This window comes from Nomascus leucogenys, chromosome 14 (genome assembly GCF_006542625.1).
Source record: "Nomascus leucogenys isolate Asia chromosome 14, Asia_NLE_v1, whole genome shotgun sequence".
Lineage (NCBI taxonomy): Eukaryota > Metazoa > Chordata > Mammalia > Primates > Hylobatidae > Nomascus > Nomascus leucogenys.
The window spans coordinates 85,713,219-85,727,586 of record NC_044394.1 but is presented as its reverse complement, the minus strand read 5'-3'; the positions used below and the strand labels follow the sequence as shown (position 1 = coordinate 85,727,586).

Here is a 14,368-nt window from a genome sequence, read left to right as displayed (position 1 = left end):
AAAACGTTGGATATCACATCACTAAATGCAGCATTTTGTGTTCAGAGCCAGTGGGACAGTGATTCCTGCACAAGAGTCCTGAAAGCCTGAGGAGACTGAATTATGTTAATCTGAAAGGATCCCATCTAATTAGGAGATAAGAAATTTTCGCCTTCACCGGCACAGGAAAGGTGCACAGAAACACGTCATTTAGAACATCCCGGGCCCTAACATCCAGGTATCCGTGCCACTTCTCTGTACCGGTCCAAGGAGGCCGCGGTGTTCGCGGCGGTCGCCGAGACCGGCGGGCTGTGGTTTCGAACCCGCGGCAACGGCGCGCGGCCGGAGGAGGCGCTCGGGCTTCGCGTTCCGCGGCGCCTGGTCCAGCGCGGCCGCCGTAGCGGGAGGACCCGAGCTACGGTGGCCGCGGGGCGGCGGTGGCGATTGGACTCGGTGGGTCCCGGGCCAGGGGCGGGCGCCGCCATGGGCAACCTGTTCGGCCGCAAGAAGCAGAGCCGCGTCACGGAGCAGGACAAGGCCATCCTGGTGAGGGCCCGGGCCCGGGGCCGGGGCGGGCGGCGGGGCCGGGGCGGGCGGCGGGGCCGGAAGAGCCCCGCGCCCTCGGTCCCCCGCGTTCGGGTGGGGAAACTGAGGCGCAGCGCGCTGCCGGGCCACTCGGCCTCTCCGCCCTGCGCCCCTCCTCGCCAGCGGGGCCTCGGGCCGGGGTCTCCTGCGCGGTGCCCTGGCTGCCGACTTCCCCCGGGCCCGTGCGTCCGCCCCTGCGAGCCCCGCCGGGGTGGGCGCGGCTGGTGACTGCGGGATTCGACGCCGGCGTTCGGGGCTTGGCCACAGCCTGGCGGCCTGTCCGTGGGGTCCGCGCGGCGCTGGGCTTTCCCGGGCTGTGAGCCCACGGGAGCAGGTCCCGGCCCCGGGGGTCCCGGCTCTCCCGGAGTCGCTGCCCCCGCCCCGGTCCCGCGACTCATTTGCCTCCTGGTGCCCTGGGCCGGAGCCCCCGCGGTGCTGCCGGCTTCGCGAGGCAGTGCGGGGCCATCCCCTCTCCCTCACCCCATCCAGGCCGGGACTGGAAGGAAATGTGCCCTGGTCTGAGGAGCGGCCGCCAGGTGCGCCGAACGCCGGCCGGGGTCCTGCCGGGTTTCTGCAGCGCCTGGGTGCAGGACCACCGTGTTTGGCGCGTTTGTTTGCGGCGACTCCAGACTGACCCCCCGGGGCACAGGCGGGCCGGTGGTGGTGCCTGTTCCCATGTGAAAGTTAGCTTCTGTAGGAGGAGGAATCGCCTGGCATGTCAGGGACACGGCGGGCTAAGAATAGTCCATTTTCGTAACGAGATAAACGTGTCACGAAAGAGACCCCAAAATGGGAGCAGGGCTAGCTTTTTCGGATGCTTTCTTTTCTAAATTTTGTGCAACAGAAATAGGTTAATTTTATACTAAAAGAGAAGTGAATGCAAATGAAAGAGGGGATCTTACGTTGGCATCTGAGTCCATAAGCTGTGAAAAGAAACAACGGGCACATTTGTCCCTAGAGAAGATGGGCACAGCGCTGGGCACCGTCCCGAGCTGCCTGCAAGACAGCTGGGCCCAACCTCCATCGTCCACTGTCCACCTACCCTGGCAGCCCCAAGGCACTCCCTCCCCTCTCTTTAAGGACTGAGTTCTGGTTTCTCTTCAAGCAAAGCTTTCCACTTGCCAAGGGTTACTGTGGGCTCTCGGCTGTGCAGACCCGTGTTCCCGGCTGCCGTAGGTCTCCCCGGGATTTCGGGTGCTTGGGAACAGCATTCTTAGCACACAGTAGCTCAAATGATTGCTTTTTTTTTTTTTTTTCTGTTTTTCTAGGCTAATAGGTGTTCCCCACGTGGTCTGTGACCCTCTACTGAGACCTTGTTTTACAGGGGGGGCAGCCTGGCCACACCTGCCTGCCTTTGGCCCCTGGGTCTCCCCAGCAGTGGGGCTGGGCAGGGGGCACCTTTCACTGTAGCAACGAGAGGACCCACAGGCCTTGGCACTGCGAAGGGGAGACTCCGTGGGTGGAGGGAGCCGGGAATGAGCCCCCTCAGGTAGAGGGAGCACTCGCTTCCCATGCGGAGCCTTCCCACAGGCCCTGACTGAGCCAATTCCCCTCAGCCTCCTGCCTTAAGGCCATAATCCCTGTGCCTGCATGGGCTCAGCATTGTCTGAAGTGATGACGTTTGGAAAATGTAAGGGCCTGATAGGGCAGGACGGGCTGAAGTTCCTCAGTGGCCGAGTGCCCTCTCTGGGGCGGCGCACAGATGAGAGGCGGTCAGCGGGCCGCGGGGCCAAGTGCGTGTCCCTGCAGCTGGATGGTTGGCCAAGGGGCAGGGAAGCCACAGGCACCTCATACAGCTGAAGCCCAAGGAGAGAAGCCGGGGGGATGTCTGAGCCCCGTCCTGGAGGTGTGGCTGGTGGCACTTGGGTACTTGCCACCTTCATGTTCTCAAGTCCGAACTTTTTTTTTTTTTTTTTTTTTGTTGAGACGGAGTCTCGCTCTGTCACCCAGGCTGGAGCGCAGCGGCACAATCTCGGCTCACTGTAAGCTCCGCCTCCCGGGTTCACGCCATTCTCCTGCCTCAGCCTCCTGAGTAGCTGGGGCTACAGGCGCCGCCACCACGCCCGGCTGATCTTTTTTTGTATTTTTAGTAGAGATGGGGTTTCACTGTGTTAGCCAGGATAGTCTCGATCTCCTGACCTCGTGATCCGCCCGCCTGGGCCTCCCAAAGTGCTGGGATTACAGGCGTGAGCCACCGCGCCCGGCCGAGTCCAAACCTTTGAGGTCCTGGCAGCTGCTCCCTGACCTGACCCCAGAGCGCTCGTACCGCTGGCAGGCAGCCTCGAGGGTGGACCCACGGCAATGCCATGGTGGTCTTCCCCATCCCTGTGATGGGCTGTGGGGTCCGGGTGACCCTCTGGTGGGGCCGCCCCTCGCGTGGCAGGATGTGGAGCAGTGTCCCTGGCTTCCACTCCCCAGATGTGTCCAGACAGCTCCACCTGTCCCCTGGGAGACAACCCTGCCCCGTGAAGGACACTCGTGGAGGGCCGCCTGGCCTCCATGTCTGGGGTGCAGTAGCGCGGCCAGGGCCCCCAGCATGGGCTCAGTGACATCAGGCCCTCTCTCTCGGCAGCAACTGAAGCAGCAACGGGACAAGCTGAGGCAGTACCAGAAGAGGATCACCCAGCAGCTGGAGCACGAGCGGGCCCTGGCCCGGCAGCTGCTGCGGGACGGCAGGAAGGAGTGAGTGGGCCCGGGCAATGTGGGCACCCTGTCGGCGGGGGTGGGGGGCCCGGGCAGGGCCACAGCGGGTCACTCTCGGGCTTCCCTCTGCAGACGGGCCAAGCTGCTGCTCAAGAAGAAGCGATACCAGGAGCAGCTCCTGGACAGGACAGAGAACCAGATCAGCAGCCTGGAGGCCATGGTAGGCTGCCGGGTGCTTCGCCCTGGGGTGTAGGTGCAGCTGAAGGCAGCTCCGCCCGGCTGCGTGGACATCAGAATTTCTCCTGAGAGCTGAAAGCTCCTCCTCTCAGATGCCTGGAGCTGAAGCTGACCTGAAGAGGGGCGGGCCTGGAATCCCGGGGAGTCTGCCAGGAAGCTAATGGTCTTAAGGGGCTGGGGGGCAGGTTGGCTCTCGCAGGACTGAGGTGGGGAAGACTGGGCCACCCCTGGGTGGTGTGGGTAGGTCAGGGGTCTGTGTGGGGACTGAGTGTCCCTGGTGTTAGGGACCCAAGTGGCGTGGTTCTGCCCTTTGGTAACCAGAGCTACTAACAAGCAACCAGCGGTCCCGAGTGTCTCCCCGGCACCTTCTCAGCCCTGCGCATCCCCACCTGGCAGTGGGAGAGGACAGGGAGGAGCAGGTGTCAAGAGTCGCCCTCACGCCCAGCAGCACCCGCCCAGCAGCGGTGTCGTCCTGAACCCTGCCCCTGGGCTGGGAGGAGGGCACGCCGGACCCTCAGCACCTGCGTCTGCTCTGGTTTCCTTTTCAGGTTCAGAGTATTGAGTTCACCCAGATCGAAATGAAGGTGATGGAGGGGCTGCAGTTTGGAAACGAGTGTCTGAACAAGATGCACCAGGTGGGTCTCTGCAGGGCCAGGGGCGTGGAGGCGTGGGGAGCCCAGTGGGGCTGGAGCTGGGGCTAGGGCGGGGTCTTGTCCCAAGGTGTTCGTGTCAGACACAGGGCAAGAGACTGGCAGGGGAGATGTGTTGGGTGCTGCCAGGCAGGCAGGGAGGCAGTGACCTGAGGGTGGGGTGCAGCACAGGCTGGGAACTGTGGGAACTGGGCCCTCAGGTGCCGAAGTGACATAGAAGGGAAGTCTGAGGGTGGGGAGGGGGCCGGCAGACTAATCACAGTAGGCTTCCTGGAGGTGGTGGGGCGTGGTGGCTCACACCTGTAATCACTTTTGGAGGCTGAGGCAGGCAGATCACCTGAGGTCAGGAGTTCAGACCAGCCTGGCCAACATGGTGAAACCCTGTCTCTACTAACAAAACAAAAAATGAGCCAGGTGTGGTGGCAGCCACCTGTAAACCAAGCTACTCAAGAGGCTGAGGCAGGAGAATCGCTTGAACCGGGAGGCAGAGGTTGCAGTGAGCTGAGATTGCACTATTGCACTCCAGCCTGGGCGATAAGAGCAAAACTCTGTCTCAGAAAAAAAAAAAAAAAAAAAAAAAAAAAGAAGGCTTCCTGGAGGAGGTGAATACCGGCCTCGTCTCAGGCCGGGCATGGCTGTGAAGCCCAGCGTGGCCATACCACGTTCCCCCACCAACCCCATCACACTCCTGATGGGGGGGTGGGCCAGTGGGTGGGGCTAGTTGGAGAGCCGGGGACTCACCTGGCGGGAGGTCTGGCTGTGCCACTTTTCCAAGTGTTTGGTGAGTACTGGTGGTGTGTGCCGGTCAAGCACAAGTGGCCCTTTGACCTTGCCACTGAAAAGAAATCAAGTCACTTGCCCGGGATGTTCCACCTTTTGCTTATTTTTACCGGTGGCTGTGAGAGCTGACTCAGGTGTGAGAAGGGGCAGCGGGCGTCAGAGCAGTGCAGTCTCGGCCTCTGAAAAGACTCATCAAACGGCTCCTGTGGCCTCAGGACGGGGCCGTGCCTGGGACACACGTGGCCTGGCCTCATTTAAACAGGGACAGGAGCTGGGTATGGTGGCACGCATCTATAGTCCCAGCTACTTGGACCGATCGCTTGAGCCCAGCCTGGGCAACACAGCCAGACCTTGTCTTTAAAAATAAATAAATAAAAATTGGCCGGGCGCGGTGGCTCACGCTTGTAATCCCAGCACTTTGGGAGGCCGAGGCGGGCGGATCACTAGGTCAGGAGATCGAGACCATGGTGAAACCCCATCTTTACTAAAAATATAAAAAATTAGCCGGGCATGGTGGCAGGCGCCTGTAATCCCAGCTACTCGGAGAGGCTGAGGCAGGAGAATGGCGTGAACCCGGGAGGTGGAGCTTGCAGTGAGCTGAGATTGTGCCACTGCACTCCAGCACTCCAGCCTGGGTGACAGAGCGAGACTCCGTCTCAAAAATAAATAAATAAATAAAAATAAAAATAAATAAGTAAAAATAAACAAAGGGATGAGGCTGTGGCCCTGAGAGCCCAGGAGGCCTCTGTCAGGGTCTACCATTGGCCTCACCGACAGGCGTCAACACCCGTCACCCCCATCCGCAGGTGATGTCCATTGAAGAGGTGGAGAGGATCCTGGATGAGACACAGGAGGCCGTGGAGTACCAGCGGGTAGGTGGCACCCCGACCAGCCTGCCCCCAACTGTGGGAACCCACAAGGCCACCCTTGAGGGCCAAACTGTCCCACATCCTACAGTGGCCGCCTTCTCTCAAGGGGACGAGACCCAGCCACAGGCCGTCTCCTTCCTCCCTGAGGGGCCGCCTCCTCACTGCTCTTACCACCGCCTGTCCTTTTGCAGCAAATAGATGAGCTTCTAGCAGGAAGCTTCACTCAGGAGGATGAAGACGCCATCCTGGAGGAGCTGAGCGCCATCACTCAGGTAACGGCCCCCTGGGACCGAGGCGTCACTCGGGCGATGGGACCCCCAGGACCGAGCCGTCACTCGGGCGATGGGACCCCCAGGACCAAGCCGTCACTCGGGCGATGGGACCCCCAGAGCTCAGACCCCCAGGAGGCCCTGCCCCTGGTGATCTCGTATGTGGTGTCCCTTAAGCAAATAGTCTGGGGTTTGTGACTGGTTGTCCTACCTGAGGTGACTCTGTTTCCAGGGTTGCTCACCCGACGGTCTGGTGCAGGCAGGCTGGCCCGTGCCCTGGATGCAGTGGGGATGCTGGGCCTTCCTGGCGCCGACGGTCTGGTGCAATCAGGCTGGCCCCGTGCCCTGGACAGAGCGGGGAGGCTGGGCCTTCCTGGCGCCTTGGCCCCTTTCTGTCCCCGGCTGTCATGGATGTGGTGCTTGATCCGTGGGCTGGCTTTCCCCAGCCGTGGCTGCTGACTCACGTCCCACACAGGCCCTCGCTGCGGGGGCCGCGTCCCGGCCCCAGGCTCACATTCAGGCTCTGAGTCTGCATTTGCTCCCCGACAAAGGGGTTGTCCTCTCTGTGGGCCCCTGCCTCAGTCTGCCAAATTCTCATGGTGCCCCCAGAGCCGGCCTCTGCCCCAGCCCTGCTGCCAGCTGCCCCAGCACCCTGGTGCTGTGCGGCCCGTGGTGCCTGCGCCCACTTGCTTGCTCAGTTACTTTCTCCTGAGGGTCCCAGTCCTTGGGGGCCTCCAGGTAAGGCCAGCTGAGAGGCGGAAGCACCTGTGCTGGCTTAGGCAGCCAAGCTCGCTGGGCCAGCATTGTACCACAGCCCACCCTGCAGTGGTGGACACCAGCGTGACCTGGGTGTCTGTGTCACCTACCCCTCGGTCCCTGAGAGCCAGAGTCTCTGGGGCACACCCAGTACGTGGCCTCCTTACAGCCCCTCAGGGCCCCAGGGTCTGTTGGGAGGAGCCTCCATGGTAGCGGCTGCGTCACTACCTAGGGGATCCTGTGGCACCAGAAGCCGGGGTGGGTGCAGACTTGGGTCTTCTGAGCAGCACGTTCCTGTCCACTTTAACTCCAGCTGAGAGCGGCTGACTGACAGGATCCGTGTCCTCTCGGGGAGGCCCAGGCAGCCCGGGGCAGACCTGTCACCTGCTCACAGCCTTACCCTTTGCTTCTTGCAGGAACAAATAGAGCTGCCAGAGGTTCCCTCCGAGCCCCTTCCTGAGAAGGTCCCAGGTATTTCCATGTTTGGTTCTTCTGAATGGTTGGAATTCGCAGAAGAGCAGTGGACTCTAGAAGGGAACAAGACAGAATGCTCCCAGCCCTTCTCACTTGGCCTTCCCGGGCCGTGGATGAGCCCTGCTGCCTGGCTGTGTGGCTCGGGGGCACGTGTGCCTGGCCGTGGGGTTGGGCTTGGGTTTCCCAGGGGTTGGGTAACTGGGTAACCTCGTAAGAGAGCCATACCCCATTCAAAGAGGCACATTCAGAAATCAGAACTGGGGGAAAGGCTTCTTCAGCAGCACCATCTCATTCCCAGGGTCTAGCCCAGGATTAGCCATCAGCCAGGGATGGCTCTCCCCATGGCACCATTCAGCACAGGCTCTCCAACCTGCCCACTGGGAACCTGACTTGTTAGAACCGTCCATCCACGTTTGTTCTGTTCCTTTACCCATCTTTGGGGCTCTTCTCTCTGGGTCCCGCTGGGAGGAGCTGTGCTTTCCTGGCCCACTGTCCCGTGTCCCTGGCCCTGTCTGTCAGCCCCTTTGGCTTCCTGTTTGTCACTTGCCTCCCCCAGAGCTGGGCATGCCCTTCCCTAGTGCGAAGTCCCCGGAACTGGCCCTTGCCACCCCCGTGGCCTCGTCCCTCTCTGGAGGTCTCTGCCTGTGGGTCTGTGGCGTGTCATAAACATCTCTTGTTTCCTCCACAGAAAACGTCCCTGTCAAGGCCAGGCCCAGGCAGGCGGAGCTGGTGGCAGCTTCGTAACGTGGCCTTCTCTTGCGGGACTTGCGGGGATGCCCCAGGGACCGTGGCCTACAGAGAGTTTGGGTCATGGCCAGCCCCTGACCGGGTTCCCTGGAGCCCAGCGCGCACGGTGCTGAGCAGAGCCGCAGCCACACAGGCGCACGTGCAGGAGGACTCCAGAGCGTCTCCTGGCGACCTCGAGCCTGAACGCACTCAGGCGCCACTGGCCTGCTCTCAGTCCGGATTAAACCCTCGGCCGAGCCCAGCTTCTGCCGGTTGTGGGCTCCCCCGGTGGCCGCGGCCCAGGCCCGACGCCTCTGGTGCTGTTCCCCTGCAGTCCCAGCCCCGCGTGGCTCGCGCTTATCTGTGAGGAAGACACCTCCAGACCTTGGGGTCCCTGTGCTTCCTCTTGCTCCTCACTGCTCCCGTTAGCTGGTGCAGGCTTCCGTTAAGGGGTCCCTCCCTTGGCCTGGCTTCCCGGCGCACCTCAGCTTCCCTGCTGGTGGGGGGATCCCCAGGAAACCAGCATGTGTTGAACCTCTCCGTGCCTCTGCCTCCGCGCCCCAGACGCCCACCTCCCGTTTGAAGGTGGCAGGCCAGGGGCGTTCTTGCTGGATTGACGACTCCCAGAGCCCTGACTCCCGCCTTGCCACTCACGGCTCTGTCCACCAGGGCTCGGCCCTGCTGAGAAAGGACCTCCGATGCTCGGGAGACGCTGCTCCGGCAGGTGCAGCCCTGGAAGTTTGTCCGTGGGGGTCACTGCGGCTGGGGCTCATGGAACTGTGAGACCAGGCACCCTCCTGCCCTGCGGGTCCCCGAGCCACCAGCAGCCAGGACCGGAGGCTGTGGGGCATGGCGTGACTTCTCGTGCACAGGGCTGGTTTGGTTATGAGACGATCTCGCTGGGACCGCCCCTGCCCGTGGAAAGCCACAAGGACAAAGGGAGCCGCCACCTCGACCCCCAGACAGGCCGGCCCGTATTAAAGTTGGCCCTGCACGCCCACTGCCTCGTGGACTTGAGTGCAGTGGGCACCTAGGCGTGGCTCCCTCTGTGGGAGTGTGGGTGGGTTGTGTGTGGCCCCTCCCTCATGGTGGCCCTGACCAAAGCCTGGCCCCTTGACCAACACAGGGATGCTCACTGGAGGGCTCCTGCCCAGTCAGGCCAGGCCTGGGCTCTGCATGCGTGAGATGGAAGCTCTGGGCCCTGACGGCCACCTCTGGGCAGCTGCCCTCTGTGAGGGCCAGGGTGCTGCTCCGACCAGGCTGGCTGCCTGTCTCCCTCGCGTGGCTTTGTGTAATCCTGGGTCTGAGGGCGGGCGGCCATGCGAGGGACACAGTGCGGTGCCCCCAAAGGGTGGTGGGTTTGTGGTCCTGGTGCCCAGGTGGGAATCTTGATGTGCAGGGAACACGCTGGGCAGGTGTCCCCCAAGGAGTGGCTCCACACCCCGCACCAGTGGGCACCAGGGTGGTGGCCCCTCACTGCTGGGTCTCAGGACTGAAGAAGCTGAAGACCTGGGTTTGCGGGAAAGTCTTATTTCTCCACGTGGTGGCAGCTCTCCTGTGGTGCGTGTGTCAGCTGGGGGTGAGGGGGTCTTCCAACCACCCTTGCAGGGATTCTGCAGAAAACTAGTTGGTTGGGGCTCCTGCTGTCTGTCCCCAGCACTGCCAGGCAGCCTGGAGGGTGTCTCATGATGAGGCTCCAGCCCCATGACCTGCTCCCTGCAGCAGTGCGTCCCAGGCCTGTGGAGCACCAGCTCTGGGTCCCCTCCTTTCCCTCTGCCTCCATTAGAACCCAGGGGCTTCTGCCAGAGAGGCCAGGTGTTCTGGCAGCATTTTGTGGCAGGACTTTGCTCTCAGCCCCAACCGGCGCAGCTGTCCACAGTGCCCTCCCCCTTGTGCCAAGTTCCTGGTCAGAGCCCAGGAGGCCATCCAGGGAATGCCAATAACCGTCCATCCCTGCTACAGCACAGCCGGGAGTGGGGTGGGGTCCCAGTTCCCTCCTACTATCGAAGAAGTTAGAGCCTGAGTACTAATCAGCCGTGTTCTGTTTACCGGTGTTCCTCTCTGGATCTCGCAAGGGTCTGCCCGGACAACCCAGAGTGACCTTGGGCTGATTCCCAACTCTGGCATTGGTGTGGCCTGGCTGGCCAGCTCCTGGTTCTGTCGGGCTGGTGGCAGCCCCTCCTGCCAGCAAGGTGCAGAGCCCAGTGCTGGCCGGAGCCTGACCAACCTGATCTCCTAATCCAGGTTGGGGACACAGGAGCATGACCATCACAAGTCAAAATTAGATGAGGAACCTCCGGGCGGAGCTGGTGTCCTGCCAGAGATGCCTTGGGGGCCAGGGGGAGGACTTGGAGGAGGAGAGGCTGCAGAGGGCAGGGACACAGAGTAGGGGGGTTACATAAAGGGTGGCTCAGAGAGTGGGGGAGGGGCATAAAGGAGGAGCCATAACCAGCAGCTTTGAGGGGTGTTGGAGCCCGCCAGCCACAGAGGACTTCCCAGGGAGGGAATGGGGTGTAGTGTGGAAGTGGTGCCCTCATTTTCAGAGGCTGCAGACACTTTGCTGGAAGGCACACTTGCCATGGGGCAGGCAGTGTGGCAGTTAGAAATGTGTGGGATGGGATGGGCACGGTGGCTCACGCCTGTAATCCCAACACTTTGGGAGGCTGAGGCGGGCGGATCACGAGGTCAAGAGATCGAGACCATCCTGGCCAACTTGGCGAAACCCCGTCTCTACTAAAAATACAAAAATTAGCTGGGCGTGGTGGAACGTGCCTGTAGTCCCAGCTACTGGGGAGGCTGAGGCAGGAGAATCGCTTGAACCTGGGAGGCAGAGGTTACAGTGACCAGAGATCATGCCACTGCACTCCAGCCTGGCGACAGAGCAAGACTCTTTCAAAAAAGAAATGTGTGGGACAGAATGGCGGGGCCATCCTGGACGGGATGGGGCCCCTGACCCCTGTGTGCCTGTGCTCAGCCAGCTCCTGTGCAGAGCAAGTACTCGGGGGAGGGAGGATGGTTTGCTCTAAACTCAGATCCCAACTGGTGTCTGACTTGGCCACAGAATCCTTTGGGTCCTGGTTTCTTCATACATGGAATACTGGGGGTGTGGCCTTGGGGGTCTCTTCCAGCTGAGTCCACTTCTGTCCCCAGCCTGTAAACTGTCTGCACCTATTGACTCTTGATGGTCTCTCAGGGACTCAACTTCAGAAACTCTGTCCCTTTTGTGCTGCTATCACAGAATGCTTGAGACTGGGTAATTTATAATGAACAATCAACTGGCTCACAGTACTGGACAGGTGCCAGCATCTGGCAGGGCCGTCCAGCTGCGTCATCACATGGTAGAAGGCAGGAGGGGAGCCACCCCACCCTTTTATAACCAATCCCAGCCGTTAGGGCGCAGCCTTCATGGCCTAACCACCCTCTAAAGGTCCCACTCTCGATACTGTTACAAAGGCAATGAAATTTCAACAGGTTTTGGAGGGGACAAACATTCAAACCATAGCAGAAAGTGTGGAAGGAAAAATAACCACACTGAACAGAACGACCATGGTAATTAAACCCCAAGTGCAGCCATGACCCGTTTTACATCATCCTGGAGAGAACAGTGCAGCTCCAGTACTTGCTAAGCTGCAGAGACAGGGTCCATCCAACTCGACGGCATCCAGCAGCCACTCCAGGCCGCCAGCAGACAGATGTTGGGAGCAGCACTGATAGTTTGGTTTTTGTTTGTTTTTTTAGGACAGGGTCTCACTTGCCCAGGCTGGAGTGCAGTGGTGTGATTATGGCTCACTGCAGCCTGGAACTCTGGGGCTCAAGTGATGCTCCCACCTCAGCCTCCCGAGTAGCTGGGACTACAGGTGTGTGCCACCAAATCCAGCTAATTTTTGTTACTTTTTGTAGAGATGGGGTCTCACTATGTTGCCCAGGCTAATAGCTTTTTTAAAAATGATCATACAGGACGGCTGGGTGCAGTGGTTCATGCCTGTAATCCCAGCACTTTGGGAATCCCAGCACTTTGGGAGGCCGAGGCGGGCAAATCACCTGAGGTCAGGAGTTCAAGGCCAGCCTGACCAACATGGAGAAACCCCATCTCTACTAAAAGTACAAAATTAGCCGGGCGTGGTGGCACATGCCTGTAATCCCAGCTACTCGGGAAGCTGAGGCAGGAGAATCGCTTGAACCCAGGAAGCGGAGGTTGCAGTGAACTGAGATCGCGCCACTGCACTCCAACCTGGGCAACAGTACAAGACTCCATCTGAAAAAAAGAAAAGATCATAAAGGAAGACAGAAGTTCGATTTTACGTACACTGCTGTAATTTCAGCACATGTGGACTCGTGTAACCACCACCATAACCTTCCATCACCGCTGAAACTCCCTCCCGCCAGCCCTTTAGGATTGCCCCTTTCCCCCAACCCCACCAGCCCCTGGTGACCACTGATCTGTCCTCCAACCCATAGTGTTTTTCCGGGAATGTCACATAAGCAGAAGCCGACCATGGGTCACCTTTCTGGCACCTTTCTCCCTGCACAAAGTCTTTGTCCTTGTGAAGTTGTCACGTGCCAAACGCTTGTCCGTTTTTCCCGCTGGGTAATACTCCCGCTGCCGCCCTTGCTGTTCGTTGATGCACATCTAGCTGCTTTTCGCTGGCTGTCAGCGGAACTGCTAGGGACATTGCCACGGAGCTGTGAGATCGGTTTCCTCTCTCCGGTGACCCTGAGCTGCGCCTTTCTCAGCCGCCTCCTGAGGCCCCAGGCACTCTGCGGGGGCTCTGGCGGGCTTTGGGGGGGTGGGTGTTCTCATTATTTCAGCGGCGCTGCCCCTGGCCCTGTGGGAGGGACCGTGGGACCCGAGACATCCCCGCCTGGCCTCCGCTCCCCACCCCGGAGTGAGGCTCGCCCCCCCCAACCTCGGGTAAAGACGCTTCTGGAAGGAAGGGCGCCCATGGCAACCTCACGGGCTGGGGAGGCCGGGACCGCTGCCCCATCCGCCCCTCGACCCCCGCCCCCCGCCCTTCCTGGCTGCGGTTGGACCCGGCTGTGCGGGGCGCGAGGCTGCCTTCCCGGGGATCACCAGGGACCAACCGGCGCGCTCCCCGGGAATCCGCACCCCTGGCCCCAGCGCTCCGGAGCGACCCGGGTCAGCCCCTGGCTGCCTGCAGTGGGCCCCTGGGCGAGCCCCGGGCGGACCCAGGAGTGAGCACCCGGTGCGCGGCAACGATGATCCCGCGAGGGAAGCGCACGGGCGGCAGGAGCTGTGGCAGCAGCCCCAGGATGGGGCGCGGGGAGCACGCCGAGCTGTCCTTTCCCGCAGCGGCCCCGCAGTTGAAGCGTGGGTTTGGGTTTTGGTTTTTCTTTGTGGCAACAGTTCTGTTGAGATATTACTCGCCTGCCATACAACTCACCCATTTTAAGAGTACACCTCAGGGGTCCTGCGTGTATTGACAAACCCGCCGCCGTCACCACAGCCAATTTCAGAACATTCTCATCTCTTCAAAAGAAACCCTGTACCCTTCAGCTGTCACCCTCCTGGTCCCCATCCGGTCCTCGTCCCGCCCTCAGCAGCCACGCACGGCCTGTAAAGTCCCCTGTCCTGCCCTGTGGGTGGAATCCATACCTTGGGGTCTGTTGTGACTTTCACCTAACAGCCTTTCCAGGCTCAGCTGTGCTATCGTATGGACCAGTACTTTGGGGGGGTTGTTTTATTTTTGTTGGGGTGTGTGTGTGTGTGTTTGAGCCGGACGTGGTGGCAGGCGCCTATAATCCCAGCTGCTCAGGAGGCTGAGGCAGGAGGATCACTCGAGCTCAGGAGTCTGAGGCTGCAGAGTTGATCATGCCACTGGACTCCATCCTGGGCGACAGAGCAAGACTCTGTCTTTAAAAAAAAACAATAACAAGGCCAGCTGAGGTGGCTCACGCCTGTAATCCTAGCATTTTGAGAGGCCGAGGCGGGTGGATTACCTGAGATCAGGAGTTTGAGACCAGCCTGACCAGCATGGAGAAACCCCGTTTCTACTAAAAATACAAAATTAGCCAGGCGTGGTGGTGCACTTTGCACTTCCAGCCTGGGTGACAGAGCGAGACTCTGTCTCAAAAAAAAAAAAAAAAAAAAAAGACACACAAAAAAAAATCAGCCAGGTGTGGTGGTGCGCACCTGTAGTCCCAGCTACTCGGGAGGCTGAGGCAGGAGAATCACTTGAACCCGGGAGTCAGAGGTTGCAGTGAGCCGAGATCGCGCCACTGCACTCCAGCCTGGCAACAGAGCAAGACTCCGTCTCATATAAAGAAACAAAACAAAAATAAATTTTAAAAACAAAAACATTCCTTTACAGGTTTCTGTGTGGACAGGGTCTGCTCTTGGGTCTGCACCTGGGAGTGGAATTGCCGGGTTGTGTGGTAACTG

The 14,368-nt window shown here is 60.3% G+C and overlaps 1 protein-coding gene and 1 pseudogene across 1 annotated transcript; both read left to right on the top strand.

The window, feature by feature from the left end:
- The first annotated feature begins 351 nt into the window (after positions 1 to 351).
- Positions 352 to 8,968, top strand: CHMP6 (charged multivesicular body protein 6). Its single transcript, XM_030827631.1, has 8 exons — positions 352 to 525; positions 3,137 to 3,246; positions 3,340 to 3,427; positions 3,993 to 4,079; positions 5,681 to 5,746; positions 5,935 to 6,015; positions 7,185 to 7,239; positions 7,931 to 8,968. The coding sequence occupies exons 1-8, from the start codon at positions 463 to 465 to the stop codon at positions 7,984 to 7,986; spliced, it is 606 nt and encodes a 201-aa protein (XP_030683491.1). The 5' UTR covers positions 352 to 462; the 3' UTR covers positions 7,987 to 8,968.
- A 3,213-nt stretch (positions 8,969 to 12,181) lies between these two features.
- Positions 12,182 to 13,627, top strand: LOC115838315 (annotated as a pseudogene).
- The last annotated feature ends 741 nt before the right edge of the window (positions 13,628 to 14,368 follow it).